General features: G+C 34.3%; 2 protein-coding genes across 2 annotated transcripts; both read right to left on the bottom strand.

Annotated features, from left to right (window-relative positions):
* Positions 1-7,143: 7,143 nt before the first annotated feature.
* Positions 7,144-7,942, bottom strand: LOC131952490 (sulfotransferase 1E1-like). Its single transcript, XM_059315177.1, has 3 exons — positions 7,934-7,942; positions 7,572-7,752; positions 7,144-7,259 (listed from the first exon to the last, which is right to left on the bottom strand). Exons 1-3 carry the CDS (start codon positions 7,940-7,942, stop codon positions 7,144-7,146), a joined length of 306 nt encoding a protein of 101 aa, XP_059171160.1.
* On the bottom strand, positions 7,148-13,513 carry LOC131952483 (sulfotransferase 1C4-like). The gene is made up of 6 exons (XM_059315166.1): positions 13,366-13,513; positions 12,804-12,963; positions 11,316-11,482; positions 7,934-8,037; positions 7,572-7,752; positions 7,148-7,259 (listed from the first exon to the last, which is right to left on the bottom strand). The coding sequence occupies exons 1-4, from the start codon at positions 13,412-13,414 to the stop codon at positions 8,012-8,014; spliced, it is 402 nt and encodes a 133-aa protein (XP_059171149.1). The 5' UTR covers positions 13,415-13,513; the 3' UTR covers positions 7,148-7,259; positions 7,572-7,752; positions 7,934-8,011.
* Positions 13,514-18,227: the final 4,714 nt, after the last annotated feature.

Genomic DNA, 18,227 nt, shown 5'->3' with positions numbered 1-18,227 from the left:
TGACTCAAGCACTACCTCTGTTGATGAGAAAAATGTAATAATAAAACGTGTAAAATTTACGTTAAAAGATAATCAGATGGTATATGGATATTGCATAAACATACATGTTTTTTATTTTTAGACATTTTAATCCTCACTGATTCAGAAAAAATTTAGTTTTGTAATTTTGACTCTATTTCTGTGTGTTGTGTTTGTGTGCGTGTCTGTGTACTTGTGTGTATGTATGTCTGAGAACTAAATCTTATGAGTACTGTTTAGGTTATATCGACGACATCTATATAATAATACTAATCGAGCCAGTCTTTATGTTTAAATATTTATTTTTATGTATCGTGAGATTGGAAAAACTGCAATTTGTGTACAATTTTCAAATAAGTACTAATGTAAATTACAAATATCTAATTCCAAAGCTTGAATAAACATCATGTATAAACAAGATGTTAAAAAATAAAAAAAAATAACAATTGCAAAAACACAGTTTTGAAATAATTTTATTTAAAATACTGTTTATTGTAATTTTTTGCGATGTCAAATAGAGTATCTTCCCTTGACTAACAGAGTGACCAGAAAGATTCTGTGCGCGCATTTTTTAGTTAGCACATTTTATTATGCGCACATTTCTATCTGCGCATTTTACTGCGTAAGCAATTTTCTGTTTGCGCATTTTTCCATGTGCGCATTTTTATGTTTGCACATTTTTCAGTTGGGCTTTTTTTTTCTGGGAACCAACCGATAAACATGGTGCCTTTTAGCTGTTTACTAGACTACACGTGATCTGCGTAGAACTGTGGTTTTCGCGACCTTCAAAAAATAGCAAACGTTTGTTAGACGATTTTTATGTTTTCCCTCCATATCCTCACAGCACAAATGACGTCACGTTTGTTTGATGATTTTTATCTTTCCCTTTTCCCTCCCCTGTGCCACAAAAATCGTCACAAAAATCTAGACCCCCGTATTTAAAAATACGTCACTCCTCAGAAAACACAGGCATGGATTTGACTACACCATCCCTTTATATGCTGAGGTCCAGCAAAGTACAAAAGACATCTTTATAATTTACATATAATATATATATATATATATATATATATATATATATATATATATATATATATATATATATATATATATATATATATATATATATATATATATGTATATATATATACACGTGTTTTTGTCTTTTAAAGACATCGATTTATTTGTATAATATTTTCTGAGCTCGAACCTCACTTGAATAATAAATTAATAAAGTATTGGGTCATCCATTTATGACATCCACACGGGGGGTTGGGGGTGGGGGGGGGAGGGGTCCGAAAAAAAAATCGATTTTTGTTGACCTTTATGTACTGGAGGTGGGGGTTCGGGTCAATGAGGACGTCCACATGCCGAATAAAACCACGAAATACTTACGTTTGATCATTTAAAAATTAAGTTTAAAAAAAGGCATATAAAATGTAGATCATACATCGGCAGTTCTCGTGGTAAATACATCACAAATGCAGCTGTATACCACAGGCCAGGTCACTGCCCCATCCCATCCTGCTTGTAAAAGCAGGATAGGATGGGGCAGTGACCGCGGCAATTTTCTAAAAAAATCAAGGTATTCAAATTTATTTCAAACGATTGTAACTAAATCATGGCAGGCCTAGATCATTGGTTTGTGCCAAAGCCTAAGATGATGTAAATCGAGTAGTTCTTTTTTCAAGTACAAAACTCAATATAACCACGTTACAAATACATATTTAAATATCAGCGCGTGTATAATGTGCTCGCAAGGTCAGGTATGTAGGGCTAACGGTCAGCGCGACCACAAAAAAAGGGAAAGAGGCGGTTTGTTATGGAAACACATGCAGCGTAAAGTTGAGTAAAAGTAATAAAATGACGTCATGCTAATTAGCCGAATTTTCCCGAATCCCTATAGCCGTTGATAGTTAGACAGTCACAAATGGCAGTAAAAATTTCGGTCTACAGTCTACAGCATCTACAATAAAAAAAAACTATTATGACTGCTTGCAATCTCTGATCCCTGAAAAATAATGGGAAAATAAAACCTTTAAATTCGAGAACAGGAGCGATCTTTCTTTGAATAAAGAACAATTTTAGATAAATCTAGTCTTAACACATTCACACGGTAAGTTTACACGCCGTAGACTTACCGACATCTTGGAAAAGTTTAACTCCCAATTATTTTTTAAGCCTAGTAAAAATGTTACCGAAAATATAAAATTCCTATATTACATTATCAGTTAAAGGGATCATCCATAAATGACGTCATGCTATTTTTGACGATTTTTACCTCCCCCCTTCCCCTCCGTCACACGTCGTCACAAAAATGCAGACCCCCCCTCCCTTAAATGACGTCACACATCAGCCTACAACCCCCCTCAAAATTGTAGTTGAATTTTTTTAAAACGTCGATATTTTTCTAAAATCTTGTCTGAACTCTGTCAAAATAGAGTATTTTAATCAATTCCTATTTTAATTTATTAAAACAATTTTCTAAAACGCGAAATAACGTCCAAAATTCGTTTTCTAACATTGCTTTTTTTATAATGCAAAAGTGTGACGTCACACCATCGGAACACCACCCCCTCTCCCCCTCATCACACACCGTCACAAAATTACGGACCCCCCCCTCCCCCCTACGAGTGTAACGTCATTTGTGGACGACCCCTAATGTGAATTAGTAATTTTGCATCATGTTTAAGAGGTTCGTTGAAAGTGGACGCGTGTGGAAGAGGGAAAGAGGAGTCAAAAGCTCAAAATCATTGTGAACGTTATAAATGGTCGACCCTTATTAAAGCTAACGTCAAACTAATAATAATGAATTATAACTAATTGCGTGTGTTGTCATTTTCAACTGTGCTTTTTATATGAGGGAAAATTGAAAAAAAAATTACCATTGACAAAATGTGTTTCGAACCCGTACCATCCAAATAGTAACTATTACACTTTAGTCTAGGCCAGCTGGTAATATACCATTGGGTTCAAATATATTGGGTTATGTTACTTAAAGCCAGTGTAAAAGAAATTTAAATTATTACGCGTAAATTATTTTAAATTAAATTATGAATGTCCTAATTTAGCTAAATCCATTGCTAAACAAACAAAGACTTATATAAAATAATTAAGGCTTTAAATAGTTTATTGAAGAAACTCATTATTGACCTAGATTCTATATCTAGAATCTAGAAAGAGCTAGGTCTATAATATACGGACAGACACAAAATGGCTTAAATTTATTTTATTCGTAGCTCTAGATAAATTCCGTGTATTCTTGAATAATTTGTTCTGTGAAGCTAAAATACAAAGATGTATATCAAATATTTAAGGACTAAAATAGTTTAGTAAAGAAACCCAATTAATTATTGTGTTCTTTTTACTTGTTTTTGTTTTTAACTAATTATAATTACTTTTGGTTTGGCCTAGATATAGAAACAAATATTGTATACTCAAATTAGAAGAACTGTTAAGAGTATCCTATTGAAAATTGCTAATAGTGTTGGGAATTATTAAAAATAGTAAATAGGCTTATCGATAAATTTATAGTCAACAGAAAATATAGAACAACTTTTGAATGGGAAATATGGTTTTCAATGGAAGCCGCCAATGTTTGTTGTGAAAATAAGTAAATAGAGTATTAATTCTGTACTTTTATAATTAAAGGGGAATTTCTAGAAATAAATATATCAATCAATAAATTATCGTCTTTAAATGTTTGTATAACATTTATGGACAAAAAACATTATTCTCCACAACAATTACGTATTTTACATTTCTAAACATAGTGCAGATGCTCTAACGGGACAGAAAACAAAAAATACAAACTTGAAAAACAAAATCCTGTTTTATTAGAATATAGATATTCACATCTTTGCATATTTAAAAATATATTTTTAAAGTGTGCAGTAAAATACAATGTATGTTATTCATATTCAATTTAAAAAAATGTATCAGCAAAACGTATCAGAAAAAGTTAGTTTAGTATTAATTTTAAATCTTTTATAACCTTGTGTAGAAAAACAGCAGAAAGAACAGTCACTAGTATTTAAAAGATATACATTTGTTAGTTCGGTTTACATAATATTTTGTTCAAAAGTTTTTGTAACAAATAACGCCTAATATGGAGACTTTAAATACATTACTGTCTCTTTAATATATGCCAGAATAATTAGATTAGCGCCCCTTTATGTCATATATGTGATTTGCTAGATTTAGTTATGTAAGGGTATAGCATTATAAAATTTTATTACTGCTAATTAATGTTTATAAGTCGTATAAATTGAAATAAGTGAAACCTTAATAAATGAATCAAATATTTCGCCATTTTACAATTGAGCACTTTATTATTTACAACGTATAGACACTTTCAAACGGGCAAACATTATAATATACAAATTTATCAAACTCTCTACATTTTAACCCTTATACAGTCGAAAAACTGGGCGTTGCAGTTTTGTCCGTGTGTCTTTCTGTCTGTTAAATCGATAACGTGAGTAACGTTTCAGTTAAATTGAAATTTAAAAAAAAAAATTAATTACTATATCAAATGTGTATTTCCGTATCAACTTATGAGTGATTTCCGGTAACCGAAAGTGGTACTTACTTTACTGCCGTTTCTCAAAAATCAATAAAAGGAGTACCGTTAACGTTAGGTGGGCGAAATTTTAGATATAAGTGCTAGATTTTATGCAGTGTTTTATTAACTTTTGAAAGATTTTTTTTTATAAATAACAGCGATATTTTATTTTATTTTGGTAGAAACACGCTAACTTGAGTACGTTTCAGTTAGTTAGACTAAATTGTATATTTAAGATAATACGATCCTATTCTTTGAATAATCATATTTTGATTGACTTCTGATAACCAGAAGTGGTACGTTACTTTATTTACAGTTTCTAAAATACCGAAAAAGTAAATAGTATTTCATTTAGGTGGACCAAATTTTACATATAAGTATAAATACTTATTTTATTGATTCTGTGAAATTTTAAGTGATTTTCGGAAACTGGAAGTTGTACTTTAAGCAATTGCCATACTCAAACCCATACTCAAATACAAACACAAACTACGAGAATATATCTATCTAGGTTTCTCTGTAAATGACAGTCATTTGCAAAATAATTTTGTGAGCAAAACAACAATGGAGCTCTTCCTTTATGCCGTCAGACCGTACAATGTAGTTGAGGAGGGGGGGGGGGATTTGGGGAAGTTGGAGGAAGGCCGTTTAGAAGTCCGAAATCCTACAAAGAAATATTGAATCTTTTAAATTCCAAAAAGTTTTTCGTGAATGAGTAAAAAAAAATCTACTAAATCGGCTATTTATCAACAGTCACTTCATCAGGTTGCTGCGTAGATATGGTTTAAAAACACACAACATTGACTCCATGATCAAAAGTTAGACTAACCATCATACATATTCCATAAATTATTGTTCTTTTATTATACTCATTTAAACAGCCAAATAGGAAGGTAAAACACTTATATGAATAATCTAATAGGGGGCAGGAAGCTTATATAGCTGAGATGTCTAATACAGGTGTCAAAGTTAAGTAAAGTAGTTAAATAACGGGTTCATAACACTCCTTAATAAACTTGATTAAAGAGCTCTCAATCTATATATATAATTCTCTTCTGGGGGACGCTAGAAAACAAGCTGTAAACGCGCTCCCTACCAACCCCACCCCTTCATGGTCTGGTGAGCTGTGGTTCACTCTAAGTGTTTGCAAACAGAGCCGGGTTTAGTGACGACTATTAGGGGCAGATAATTTAGTTTAAACGATTTTAAACGTAGGAGGGGGGGGGGGGAACTAAGTGGAGTTTACTTTAACGGGGGGGGGGGGGGAGGAGGGGGTAACTAAGTGGAGTTTACTTTAACGGAGGGGGGGGGGGGAAGGAGGGGGGGTTATCGTCCTTAACGAGCTACTTATAATGTTTTAAAGAAATATTTTCAGTGGCAGCGTTGGTAGTGTTGAATTCACAAATTATGAATTACTGAAATTTAGAAAAAACAACAACTAAATAGCGGCGTATGATATGCCGCGGGTCGGCTCGTATGTTTAAATAGTCGAAGGTGGAAAAGGACAATAACACTCCTTTAAAGAGTCAAAAATGGCCAAGAAAAACAACTTTACACTGAACACTTTCAAGGTATCCGATTTGAAAGGCCAGATCCGTTTTGAGTACTATTGGTCTATATAAAAATGTTAAGCTGTAACATATATACATGAAAAGTCTACACGGAAATCTTGAAAGGTAATTATTCCGATTAAAAAACACATTAAAAAGAAAGATCAATTTTTAGCATGCGGGCGTTTTGTTGCGACAACTATGTACTCAGCTAATTTTTAAAAAATTATATCAGCTATTAAAGGAAATGTATTCAAATTTAATAATAACATTCTTAAGGGGGAAGGCTCCGGTAAAAAAAAACTTTTTTAATACTCGTTAGAAAACAGTTATTTCTTTACAGCTTTATTAAGATATATCTCCATATGCATTTCCACTAAAAAATTAATGGAAAAATCTTGGTAACTATGACAACGGCGGCCATCTTGAAAATTAACCTCTTCGTAGGTTTTCAATCATCCATAAAATATAATATTTTAAGCCCAATAAATAATGAATTCATAATCTTCTTCCATATTTTAGGGCACTCAGCTAAACATTTTAAGTGCATATCTTCAAAATAATTTATTATGAATTTTCAAAATTTGTGTCCGTTCAAAACACTTAATTTTGGGGCATTAAAAGTACATTAAATACATTAAGATAAGACGAGCATATTTAGCCATAACACATACCAAGCTTCCAGATTTTATATATACTTGACCGGCTTGCCAGATTGGAATAACTTTTATGATTTTTGAACGGAATAATATGGGTAAAACGTTCTTAAAACTCAACTATTTTAAATTGCCATGATTGTATTTAAATAATTAAAGTGGAAAATAAATAAAACACATTAGAAAATTTTCAAGTATATACGATTGCTCACAAAAATACGTAACACATCTTTTACAATTTGATCATTTTCACTCTTAACGTTAATTTTAGGCATTTTAACATTTTATTTTGTTGTTAGCAAAAGCAAGGCTAGATTTTAATTTTGTGTGCATACAGTATTATAATATCATTTAATTAATTTAAAGTATATTTGTAAACCGTTCTGTAGCCAGCCATGTGTTTCTTGTATTCCCTATCGAATTCTTCGTTTAAATCTTCAGTGAACCAGTTCTTCCAGTCGCCAACAGCACCTAGACACGAAACAGTTTTATTACGTCGTGAGATATAGCAGAGATTTAAAGAATGAAAGAATTAAACAGTTAAGTGCAGCTAAATAGCAAATATTGTGAATCCAAAAACAATTTCAGTTTAAGGTACAAAGTGCATCATGTTTTCATATTTTGATAAACTTTATTTAAAACAAAAATGTGCTGAAAACACTATTGACTTTCTAGCTTTGTTAAGAGGAATACGTTTTATTTTAAGTGAAATTTAATTTAATTCATTTTTGTTAAGACAGTGTCTTATTCAAAATACTGGTACTTTTATATGATAAAATTTACCTTTCCTATAAAATCCTATTTGTCTATTGCGAAACGTTGCTTTTTTATTTTCTGGTGCATTTGCCTCTTTGAAGCGCTTCAATCTCTCGAAGCTACAAGCCTCTGCTATGTTTTCACACAGCTCCTCGCTACATCCAGTCCCTAGAAACTCATTCAGTTTTTTCACGCCAGCTTTTTCATCCTGGTTTAGAGAGTTAACATTGATTTTAATCTTACGCTTTATATTTAATGAAGCAAATATTTTTGTTAAAGTTACTAGTGAACAATCTGAATTTTTATTCCTGGCGTATTAAAGACTTTAAAAATTGTAAATATATTGCAGACTGGTATTTAATAAGCTCATAAGACAACAATAAACTCACAATTTTCATGTCTTCGTAAACTGATTTGTAGAAAGGAATATTCGGATTAGCGTCAATACCTTTTTGCCAATCCATCAATTATGTGAATAAGTCGCCGTACTTATCTGAAAAACATTACACCAAATGGATACTAATGTATGTTACGAAAATAGCTTGTTATCTATCCTTTATTGGTTTCAGACGTAATTATTATTAACAGTTGCAAAGGTAAACAATATTTGGCAATAATTTTCATCGAGTGGATCTAAAACAGAGTAAGGTATTTGACTCCTAGAATTAAAAAATTATGACCCTATCGTTTAACTGCGACAAATGCAAATGTCAAAAATAAATTTAGGTCAAAATTATTTTCAAAAAATAAGATAACATACATAATACAGTTTCCATGACAAATGATTCAAGACAAAATATCTTAGGACAAATGCCCTCAAGATCTCACAGAGAAAAGATATCAGGACAATAATATCGGGACAAATGATTATATGGACAAAAGATCTTAGACCGAATATCTTAGACAAAATAGCTCATGGCAATTTTTTTAACTAGTTTGGATTTTAACATTTTGTCTGAGATCCTTTGTCCTGAGATCATCTATCTTATCACCATAATATAGGTCATTTGAAGGTCATTTTAGAATAATCTAGAGGTGAGGGAATTACGCGTTTGTGAGATCAGTTTAATCACGTTTGTTTATGTGATGTTACCCATATGTCGAATGTGTGTATAAAAGCCGTCTGAACTATTGGGAGGATGCTAGTTACAAGCTTTCATTTAGTTCACAACGTTAAAATACTAAAACGTGTAAAATAAAACAAATATAAAACCTTTTTACTAACAAGTTGTTAGGTGCACTGAAAATAATTAAAAAAAAAACAACAAATTCGCTTTATTTAATACAAGTTTCCGTCGATTACAGTTTTTGTTAAAGAAAGCAAGTTTGTAATATTTTCTTTTTTTGCAGCGCATTTAAAAGCTTATTATAATTGTTTAATTGTTTTTTTAAAAGCTTTTTTTTTAGTTCTTAACGTCTGTTTGTCTTTTGTAGGTGGGTTAGTGGCAAATCGTGTAACTCAATTTTGACTCCCCCTCCCCCTTTCCTAAAACAGCGGATTCGTTTAGTTAATTTTCTACACTCGTAGGATGTATTATAATATTAACAATCATAACAGTTATAAGTAGTAGCCTCGTTCGGAACATCCAATGCTTACCAAGTAATTATTTAATTAATGCATTGGGGCGGTCAGGGTTTGTGCAATGTCTAGAAAATCTCTAGAGAAGTGTATTTTAGACTTTTAAAAGTCTGGAAAATCATTATTATACTTATACGTCTTGATTGTTCACAGTATTTTTCATAATGCTAGTCGGAAAATTTTTTTTTTTTGAATAGGTGGTAGGTGGGCTGTAGAACAAATTTTAAAGAAAATATCATTGTGAATATATTGTGAATCATTGTGAATATCTGGTGTGTCCTAATGCTCGTAACGGCTGTCGCCGTGTAATGTGTAGTACACATTGACTCTTTTGGTTGGGGATACAATTCTGCTAATTAACGTGACGTCAATTATGAACGGCCGCTGGGCTGCAGTAGCTTAGCGAGGGGGGGGGGGCGCGGAGGGGGGACGGACATATGTCCCCGGGCGCCGATCTTAGGGGGCGCCAAAATGGGTTGGAAAAATAAATTGAAAGGTTGAGGGGGGTGAAAATCGAAATCTCGAGGGGGGGGGGTGCAAATCGAAAAGTTTGTCCCCGGGCGCCGGGAAGGGTCGCTACGCCTCTGCTGGGCTGTACAATATATATGGCTTATGGGCCTATAACTATAGGATTATCTCTAGTAGAGATGTAACGTAGGTTGTTTTTAAGCACGTGCTTCTAAAGTATTAACCGCCTCCCCCACCCTCTTTTTCATGTGGTCGCGCTGGCCGTAAGACCAGCCACACACCTGACCAAGCGAGCACAGTCTACATGCGCTGTTATTTAAATATCTAATTTTAATGTTGTTATTTTGAGTTTATTACTTTGGAAAAAAAAAGACTAAATGTATATTCCAACAACAACGTCCAGAACCATCTTCCACACGCGTCCACAGAGTCGACTCCCCCCCCCCTACTTCTGTAGACGTCATGAATGGATGACCCCTGAACATCGACGGTCGGCATTATTTTTTTTCGTAGGCAGGACTGAAACTTTTGCTCTGTATGAATGAAACCTTAAAAACCCAAATGTAAACTTGCATTCATTTGAAGATTGAATATTGGTGTCGCTGTCACAGCAATGTTTAGTGTCGTGGTTATTTCTGTGGAAATGGGAAACGCTAAGGATGAAGAAGTACATAAACGTTCTTTCATTGCTCGGGTAAAACAACTTTTTCACCCCTTAATGCCTGAATTATGTTCCAAGCGTGTAAAAAATTATTTGTGCTGATTTTCTCTCATCATACTGACACTGAATTTGAGGTATATAGTTGTTTTTGAATTTTGACTTATTTTTGATGATAAGTACGGTATGTCGCGAAAACGCGACATCAGGCACTTATGGACCAAACAGTAATTTAATTGTTTTTTAGTCCGGGTCATTTTACTATTTTTACTGTCACATGTTTCTCTAAATATCCATGCACAAACAATAAAATATCAGAAACTAAACATACGGACATGCAAGGAGATGTAGAATCACTTGCAAAACTCATGAAAACTATATTTTATTAGCTCAGGCATAGTGTTACATAACTCTGCTGCACCTGCTCACTGACTAACTCTTATGAATAGGTATTTTGATGTCTTGCTGTCGTAATTCTACTACACTACAGTAACACACTACATATGGAAGGACTTCCTTCAATGTGTAGAGCCTTAGTTGTCCCTGGTTACGTAATTTTCGTGAACTCTTATTCAAGGTCAACTAATAAAGACGCATATTTCTCATTTGACCTATATTTGCTATACACACAAAGCACGTGAACAAATAATGTCCTAAATGACAGTGTTCAGCCATTCGAAAATAAACAGATGGCAAAAAAATACAAATTACTTCCAATAAAAGTAAAAAAGTTCCCTTTCAAACCTGACGGCAAATGAAGTAGAGTTCACTTGTTTCTGTGACCTCGGCATATGAAGAGATAGTGTGGTCAGCACTATGCCCAGCCGCCTTTACTTTCCCTAACGCGAGTAACTTTAGTTAGGTACCCATCAGAGTTGGTTGGACTCAGGGACGGTCTACTGACTTGAACCCGCATTCGAACTCGAGACTTAAGGGTTAGCAGTCCAGCTCTCTACCGCTAGACCACTCCGTCCCAATATAACTTTCAATAAAGATTAACAAAGTACTCAAATACAACTCATATCAAAGTTCCAATTAATGATAAATAAAATGTTCAAAAACTCACAACCAACTTCCAGATTGAGGTAAACAAATTGCTCAAATGTTCCCGAATAGTGCATGGGGTATACTTGCTCGTGAACATGGTTGTAATAAGACACAAGAACGTCTTTTGGATTTCTGTCCAAGTATATTATTTTAATTTTCTTTTCCAATGCTTGCTTGGGGAGGTATCTGAAATATCAATAAAGACATATCTTAATTCCATTGCCTTATAATTGTTGTTTCCTTCTTAAAACAAATGAATAATATAATGAACTGAAGCTTTAAAGCCATCATGCTTTGAAGGAATATAGAAACACACAATTCTAATACATTTACTTTTAATAATACGAGCCTACCCGCGGCGTATCATACGCCGCTATTTAGTTGTTTTATTTTCAGTAATTCATAATTTGTGAATTCGACAGTACCAACGCTGCCACTGAAAATATTTGCTTTAAAAGACTATCAGTAGCTCGTTAAGGAAGATAACCCCCTCCTTTCCCCAACCCCTACCCCCCCCCCCGTGAAAGTAAATTCCTCTTAGTTACCTCCCCTAAGTTTAAAATCGTTTCAAACTAAAATATCTGCCCCTAATAGTCCTCACTAAACCCGGCTCTACGATTGTAAACATTTAGCGTGAACCACAGCTCACCAGACCATGTAGGGGTGGGGTGGTAGGGAGCGCGCTTACAGCTTGTTTTCTATCGTCTCCAAGAAGAGAATTATATATATATATATATATATATATATATATATATATATATATATATATATATATATATATATATATATAGATATAGATTATTCGGTAGTTTAGAGCTGTTTTTTTTTGTTTCCTTTTTTTTGTTTCATCAGGTATATAATGGGCGGAAATAAAAAAAAATGGAAGAAAAATAATATGAAGTATGAGTATTGTGCCAGTGGATTCTGAATGTTTTCATGTGACTTATATTGGGCTAGGTTACGTCCACCCCTTACCACAGCTGGGTATTTTGATCTAGTTTGATCGACTTAGACCCTACACGTCGTGCTTGTCTTATATCTAGAAACTCTTCCGCCTTGATCAGTAGTCATTAGCTCAACAGCCCATCTACAGTGACGTTTGGGTTGGAAGGAGAAAGATCCAATAACACTATGCTCTCACTAACTCCATTAAATTAGCCTTACATTACTAATCTCTCATTACAAAGTAAGAAAGCTTTCATAAAATAACACCTAACGTTAACATACCGCATTCAAATATATTTGCCTTTCTGTGGACTAATCTGGCACGGTTAAATAAAACAAGCGACGTATGCTCTGGATGAGATGTGACTACAACGACGTATGCTTTGGATGAGATGTGTCTACAGCGACGTATGCTTTGGATGAGATGTGACTACAACGACGTATGCTTTAGATGAGATGTGACTACAACGACGTATGCTTTGGATGAGATGTGTCTACAACGACGTATGCTTTGGATGAGATGTGACTACAACGACTACGTTCTGGATGAGAATCGACTAACCTGAATGGCACATGAGTAACAATCAGTCTGGGCGACTCGATGTTTGCGAAGATGTGTATGGGTCGGACGTCCAAGAAACAAATGTTGTTCTCTGACTCGCTGCTCAGTGTATCTGATTTATGCATCAGCATGTTTACAATCTCTTGTTGCCAATGGAGACCTGTATGACGACGGCATATTAAAATTAAATTTTATATGAGACCGAAAATTCCAGACATAATATCTCAAGAATAAATGATCTCACGACAAAATAAATCTGGGCAAAGGAACCCATGGAAATACTACCCGTGTGTTTGTGTGTGTTTGTGTGTGTGTGTTTCATTCAGCTCAATATGTGAAGATATGGAGTTATAAAACAGAGTAATAAGCCAGCAAAGGGTCGGCATGGTTGGATTTTAGCGCGCACAACTGCAACGCCAAAAGTCTAGAATTTGGAATTCATGAGTCAATCAAACTTTAGTAGCTACCTGTCTATTTTATTTATATGACGTCATGTAAACAGATAAACAATACAGATCACAGGTTTAAATAAACAATAAACAAACTACATAATATAGCCCACCTGTTTTGGGATACGAGCATATCATGACATCATCAGGGCGTATCTCCATGTCTCTGATATTCCGTGCGTGTGTCCTGTAGTCAGTGTCGGCACCGATACGAAACGGTGGAAGCCAGTAGCCACCGGCATTGCCGAAAAAAACCGTGTTACCGAACCTGGGGAAGTAATTTTATGAATAAACAAAGAAATTGAATTTATTTGTTAACTCATTTTTAACACTGTAAGCGTTATGATATATTCTCTAAAACCCCTCCCGGCGCCCGGGGACAAACTTTTAATCTGGCGCCCCCCCAATATATTTTTTATATTTATAATTCAAAGTAGCAGCTAAAACGAGCTTATTATGGAGCCCCTAGGGTCGGCGCCTGGGAACATATTTACCCCCCCCCCCAGTGGCTGCGCCTCTGCTCTGAAATAATCCATATTACAATTGCCACAATTGTCATAGTTTCTTATGTAATCATTTTTCATTGTTTCTGATAAACAGTTATCACGTATAACTTAATCCAATTAAACCAGAAAATAATGTAGAATCAAAACATTCTAACACCAATGTTACCAGCATCTAAACATGTATGTTTCTTCATGTCTTGTAAAACCTTTTTAGGTTTATGATACAAACTAATGATTTCATCTATTGTTAGATCGTATATGATACTATTGATACGTGCATACAATTTAGACTATAGGCTATAATCAAAATCTATTTGAAAAATAGTCTGCAACGAGCACACAGAAGCCCTAGACTATAGGGGTAAGCCATTATTTTACAAACAATCTTTGTACTAATCTAGTCGAGCTTAATTACAGGAGGGAGTTATTCATTCACGCTCTTCACATTTTGAAGACTTGAACTAATTCACGCTCTTCACCTTTTGAAGACTTAAACTCACAGTCTTCACCTTTTGAAGACTTAAACTAATTCACGCTCTTCACCTTTTTGAAGACTTAAACTAACAGTCTTCACCTTTTGAAGACTTAAACTCACAGTCTTCACCTTTTGAAGACTTAAACTCACAGTCTTCACCTTTTGAAGACTTAAACTCACAGTCTTCACCTTTTGAAGACTTAAACTCACAGTCTTCACCTTTTGAAGACTTAAACTCACAGTCTTCACCTTTTGAAGACTTAAACTCACAGTCTTCACCTTTTGAAGACTTAAACTCACAGTCTTCACCTTTTGAAGACTTAAACTCACAGTCTTCACCTTTTGAAGACTTTAACTAATTCACGTTCTTTACCTTTTAAAGACTTAAACTAATTCACGCTCTTCACCTTTTGAAGACTTAAACTAACGAGAAGAAGATCACGTGACGCATCAACTCACAACACGAAGATGGAATAGAAACGATGGCATAATTAACCAAGGGCAACAGATGACCAAGCACGCATATTCAATGCAACAATGCACTACTGTGTGCTTTGCAATGTTCATTAAAGGCACAAGTTATTTTACGACATAGTTTTGATAACATTTTCAGAAAAAATGTGTTTTACAAAATATACTGAAGTATGTTTCTTGTCATTTGTAACACGATGATTTAAAATAAACCGTTCATATGTATTTAGATTGAGAAACAATCTTCAACTTCTACAGAATCTTAGAAACATTAGTAGGAAATTCGATCTAAAGCATATATCCTGTCTCGCTCCTTACCTGTCTTTAATAGAAGAAAGTTTAGGTACGGTTTTCATTATTTCATCCGGTAGGGAACCGACCGTCTCTTGTACAGTAGACATCATGCTGACAGCGTTTTACCTCACAAACACAAACTGTCAACGAATTTTATTTTTGCTGCACCTAATTATATAAACCGGTCGGTAACACATGTTGCCGATATGGATTTTTAGCAGAGCGTGAGTAAGCTCCTCTGATCTAACAGTAACGGTTCGAAAAAAAAAACTTCCTGAGCAGTTGGTCTTAAGAAGTTATCAAGTTAGATACAACTTCTGTCGTTTTGAGAGGAACCACATATAGAAGAAAATTCTTTTTAAAAAAAATGCGGATTCACAAGAGCATGATAAAAACAAGTTAATAAAAAGTCTAGTGACAATTTAAGCGCAATTTCCTTATGTAATCCATAACAATTTTAAATCGAGATAATTCATATATTCAGCTAATAAATAATGCAACACTAGTAGTTTTAATAATTCAAAACAAAATAGAAAAAATATTTATCAACGAGATTTAAAAAATATTGCGGACGTGTAGGGGGTATTTAGTTGTCGCGCTCTCTATATTGCTATATAGTACTGTAGTGTATTATGTATAATGTAATTTAAATTTTTTTTTTGTGACCGAACGAAAGGATATTTTTGAAAACTTTCTTCGGCAATATTGTTGTAAATTATGGCAGAAATCTATTGGTAAATGTTTCAAGTCGCTAAATGGTCTAGTTGCCGAGATATGGGCCAAAAACGGCATTTTTTCGAGATTTTTTGGCTTTTCCGGGAAATCCAGGAAGGAATTCCGGGAATTTTTTTGGCCCACAATCATCCTCGGAACTTGCTTAACATATTTGCTTTTGGAACTAGTCCTCGATATTGCTTCGTTGAGGAGGAGATACGACTTAAATCTGCGGTAAAGCTGCGGACACACATCCATACATCCAGAAATTTCGAGGTTTTTTGGCTTTTCCGGGAAATCCAGGAAGGAATTCCGGGAATTTTTTTGGCCCACAATCATCCTCGGAAATTGCTTAACATATTTGCTTTTGGAACTAGTCCTCGATATTGCTTCGTTGAGGAGGAGATACGACTGCGGTAAAGCTACGGACACACATCCAGAAATGACGAATTAATAATCGCAATTCCAGTATGGAAATTGCGCTAAAAAAATAAAGCGGGAGTAAACTCCCGTAAACTTACTCGAATATTTTTTATAACTCTACGGGGGATGGCAACTCGGGATATAGGCCTAGACATGATTTGTAATCAATTTCTACATACTTAAACTTTTAAAAATAGAATAGAATCTCGTAGTAAAAAGAATTGCACACCATGTAAATAGCAAACGACGCGTGAATAATAGTGCTGGACATAAGTACTTCATAAATTCATATGCGTTTTTGATAAATTAGAAATAGCGTAAAGTGCTACTTCCGTTAATCGGAAATTACTTAAAATTTGAAAGAAAACATAAACGTAGATCATGAACTTATATTTGAAATTTCGTCTATCCATCACAAATAGTACTAAAGTTATAGGCTTTTGAAAATCACTAAAGTAGAATAATTTCCACTTCCTTTTACCAGAAATCGCTCAAAATTTGACATAGAACTACAAATGTAATATAATACTTACATCTGAAATTTCGTTAATCTAGCTGTAACGGTACTCAAGTTGTCGTGTTCAAAAGCACACTCACAGAAACACACACATAGACATACAGACAAGATTTCAAAATTAAGCTTTTCAGAGTCAGGGAGGTCTAAAACTACGATATAGTTGAAAATCTCGACTTTGATTTTTTTGTACGATTACAATATTTTCTGTATATTCTGTATACGAGAAAGAAAAAGCAAAATATAAAGGTTTTTTTTACTTGCGAGAAATAGATTAAATAACCCATTTCGGTAACCGAAAACTTCTCAAAGGTTCATAGAAACTAGGGTATTAGATCTAATACTTACCTCTACGCAATATCATTAATTGTCAAAATTTGATAAAAGCAAGAGAACAAGATCGTATACCTATTAATACAATTTTGTACATGTTATAATGTTTAAAAAATCGGGAAAAAAGTAAAGAACTCTTTCCGGATATCGGAGGTCAAACAAAAGTAAAAACTAATTAAAGTAAAAGATCTCTTACACTTGTAAATGGAATTCCTGCCTCCTAACTGAAAACGAAGGACTTCTCAAGTTGTCGTTTTCTCACAGTCATAGAGAAAGGCGTCATACCTTTTTACTGGGAATCCTTCGAAAGTGGAAAATGCTAATATTAATCATTAAAATATATTCAACGAGTAGAGATAATTATACTGTGTTAGCACCTATCCCACACCCTACACGCACATAAAATGCGCACTACTTTGTTTGTGTCGAAATTATCGAAAATATTAAAGCCTTATATCAGTAAATAAGTAAAAATAGATCTAGATGTTATTGAAACAATACATTGGTAGTAAGTTTTAAGTGGTCTATTAAATTTGTGTGGACTTCCACATTGTTGGGGGGGGGGGGGGGGGGTGGTCCGTCGTAAATGGACGCGTGTGGCCGAGGGGGTCTAAAATCAGAAATTTTCGTAGACGTCATAATAGATGACCCCTTAGGAGCTCCACTCATGTTTGATTTCAAGGTCCCCCAGCTAACGAGCCTCATCTGCCCTAAGGTTAGAACACAAGGTTAGCAACCAGGTGCTTATCCATCCGACCACCACGAAAATATCTCTTTTGTTAAAAGAATCGATTATTTTTAATTCAAATAATGTAGCCTACTTTTATCAGGCTGTTAGGATATAATATTCAATAGGCAACATTAAAATATACAAAACCATCTTTATGTTACAATGAAGGATGGCGTTGTCATAATGTTAACTAACTGTCCTAGGGTGTGTTGGAATAGAATATGTCTTTAGTAGGTTGAGTGGACATAGTGAAGAGAGAGAGAGAGAGAGAGAGAGAGAGAGAGAGAGAGAGAGAGAGATAGAGAAAGATAGAGAAAGAGAGAGAGAGAGAGAGAGAGAGAGAGAGAGAGAGAGAGAGAGGGAGAGAGAATAACTGCTGGTATTTTTCCATATATATCGAGGTGAGAGCGGAAATATGGATCTACACAACTAAACGTGACCACATTCGTGGACAAAGTTTAGCTGAACCTGTGTTTTACAGCTACTAACCACATAATTTATCACTATCAGGAATT

The sequence above is a fragment of the Physella acuta genome, unplaced genomic scaffold (assembly GCF_028476545.2).
Source record: "Physella acuta isolate Inbredline_101_S28 unplaced genomic scaffold, ASM2847654v3 ptg000875l, whole genome shotgun sequence".
NCBI lineage: Eukaryota > Metazoa > Mollusca > Gastropoda > Physidae > Physella > Physella acuta.
Note: the sequence above shows the minus strand (reverse complement) of the source record. Positions and strands in the feature narration are given on the sequence as shown.

Coding starts and splice junctions, on each gene's coding strand:
- LOC131952490 (XM_059315177.1), bottom strand. Junction 7,260..7,571: donor AATAGGATTTTATAGGAAAG/GTAAATTTTATC, acceptor TTTCGTGTCTAG/GTGCTGTTGGCGACTGGAAG.
- LOC131952483 (XM_059315166.1), bottom strand. CDS start 13,414: ATGGAGATACGCCCTGATGATGTCATGATATGCTCGTATCCCAAAACA. Junction 11,483..12,803: donor GTTACTCATGTGCCATTCAG/GTTAGTCGATTC, acceptor TTGATATTTCAG/ATACCTCCCCAAGCAAGCAT. Junction 8,038..11,315: donor CCTCAATCTGGAAGTTGGTT/GTGAGTTTTTGA, acceptor AATGTTTTTCAG/ATAAGTACGGCGACTTATTC.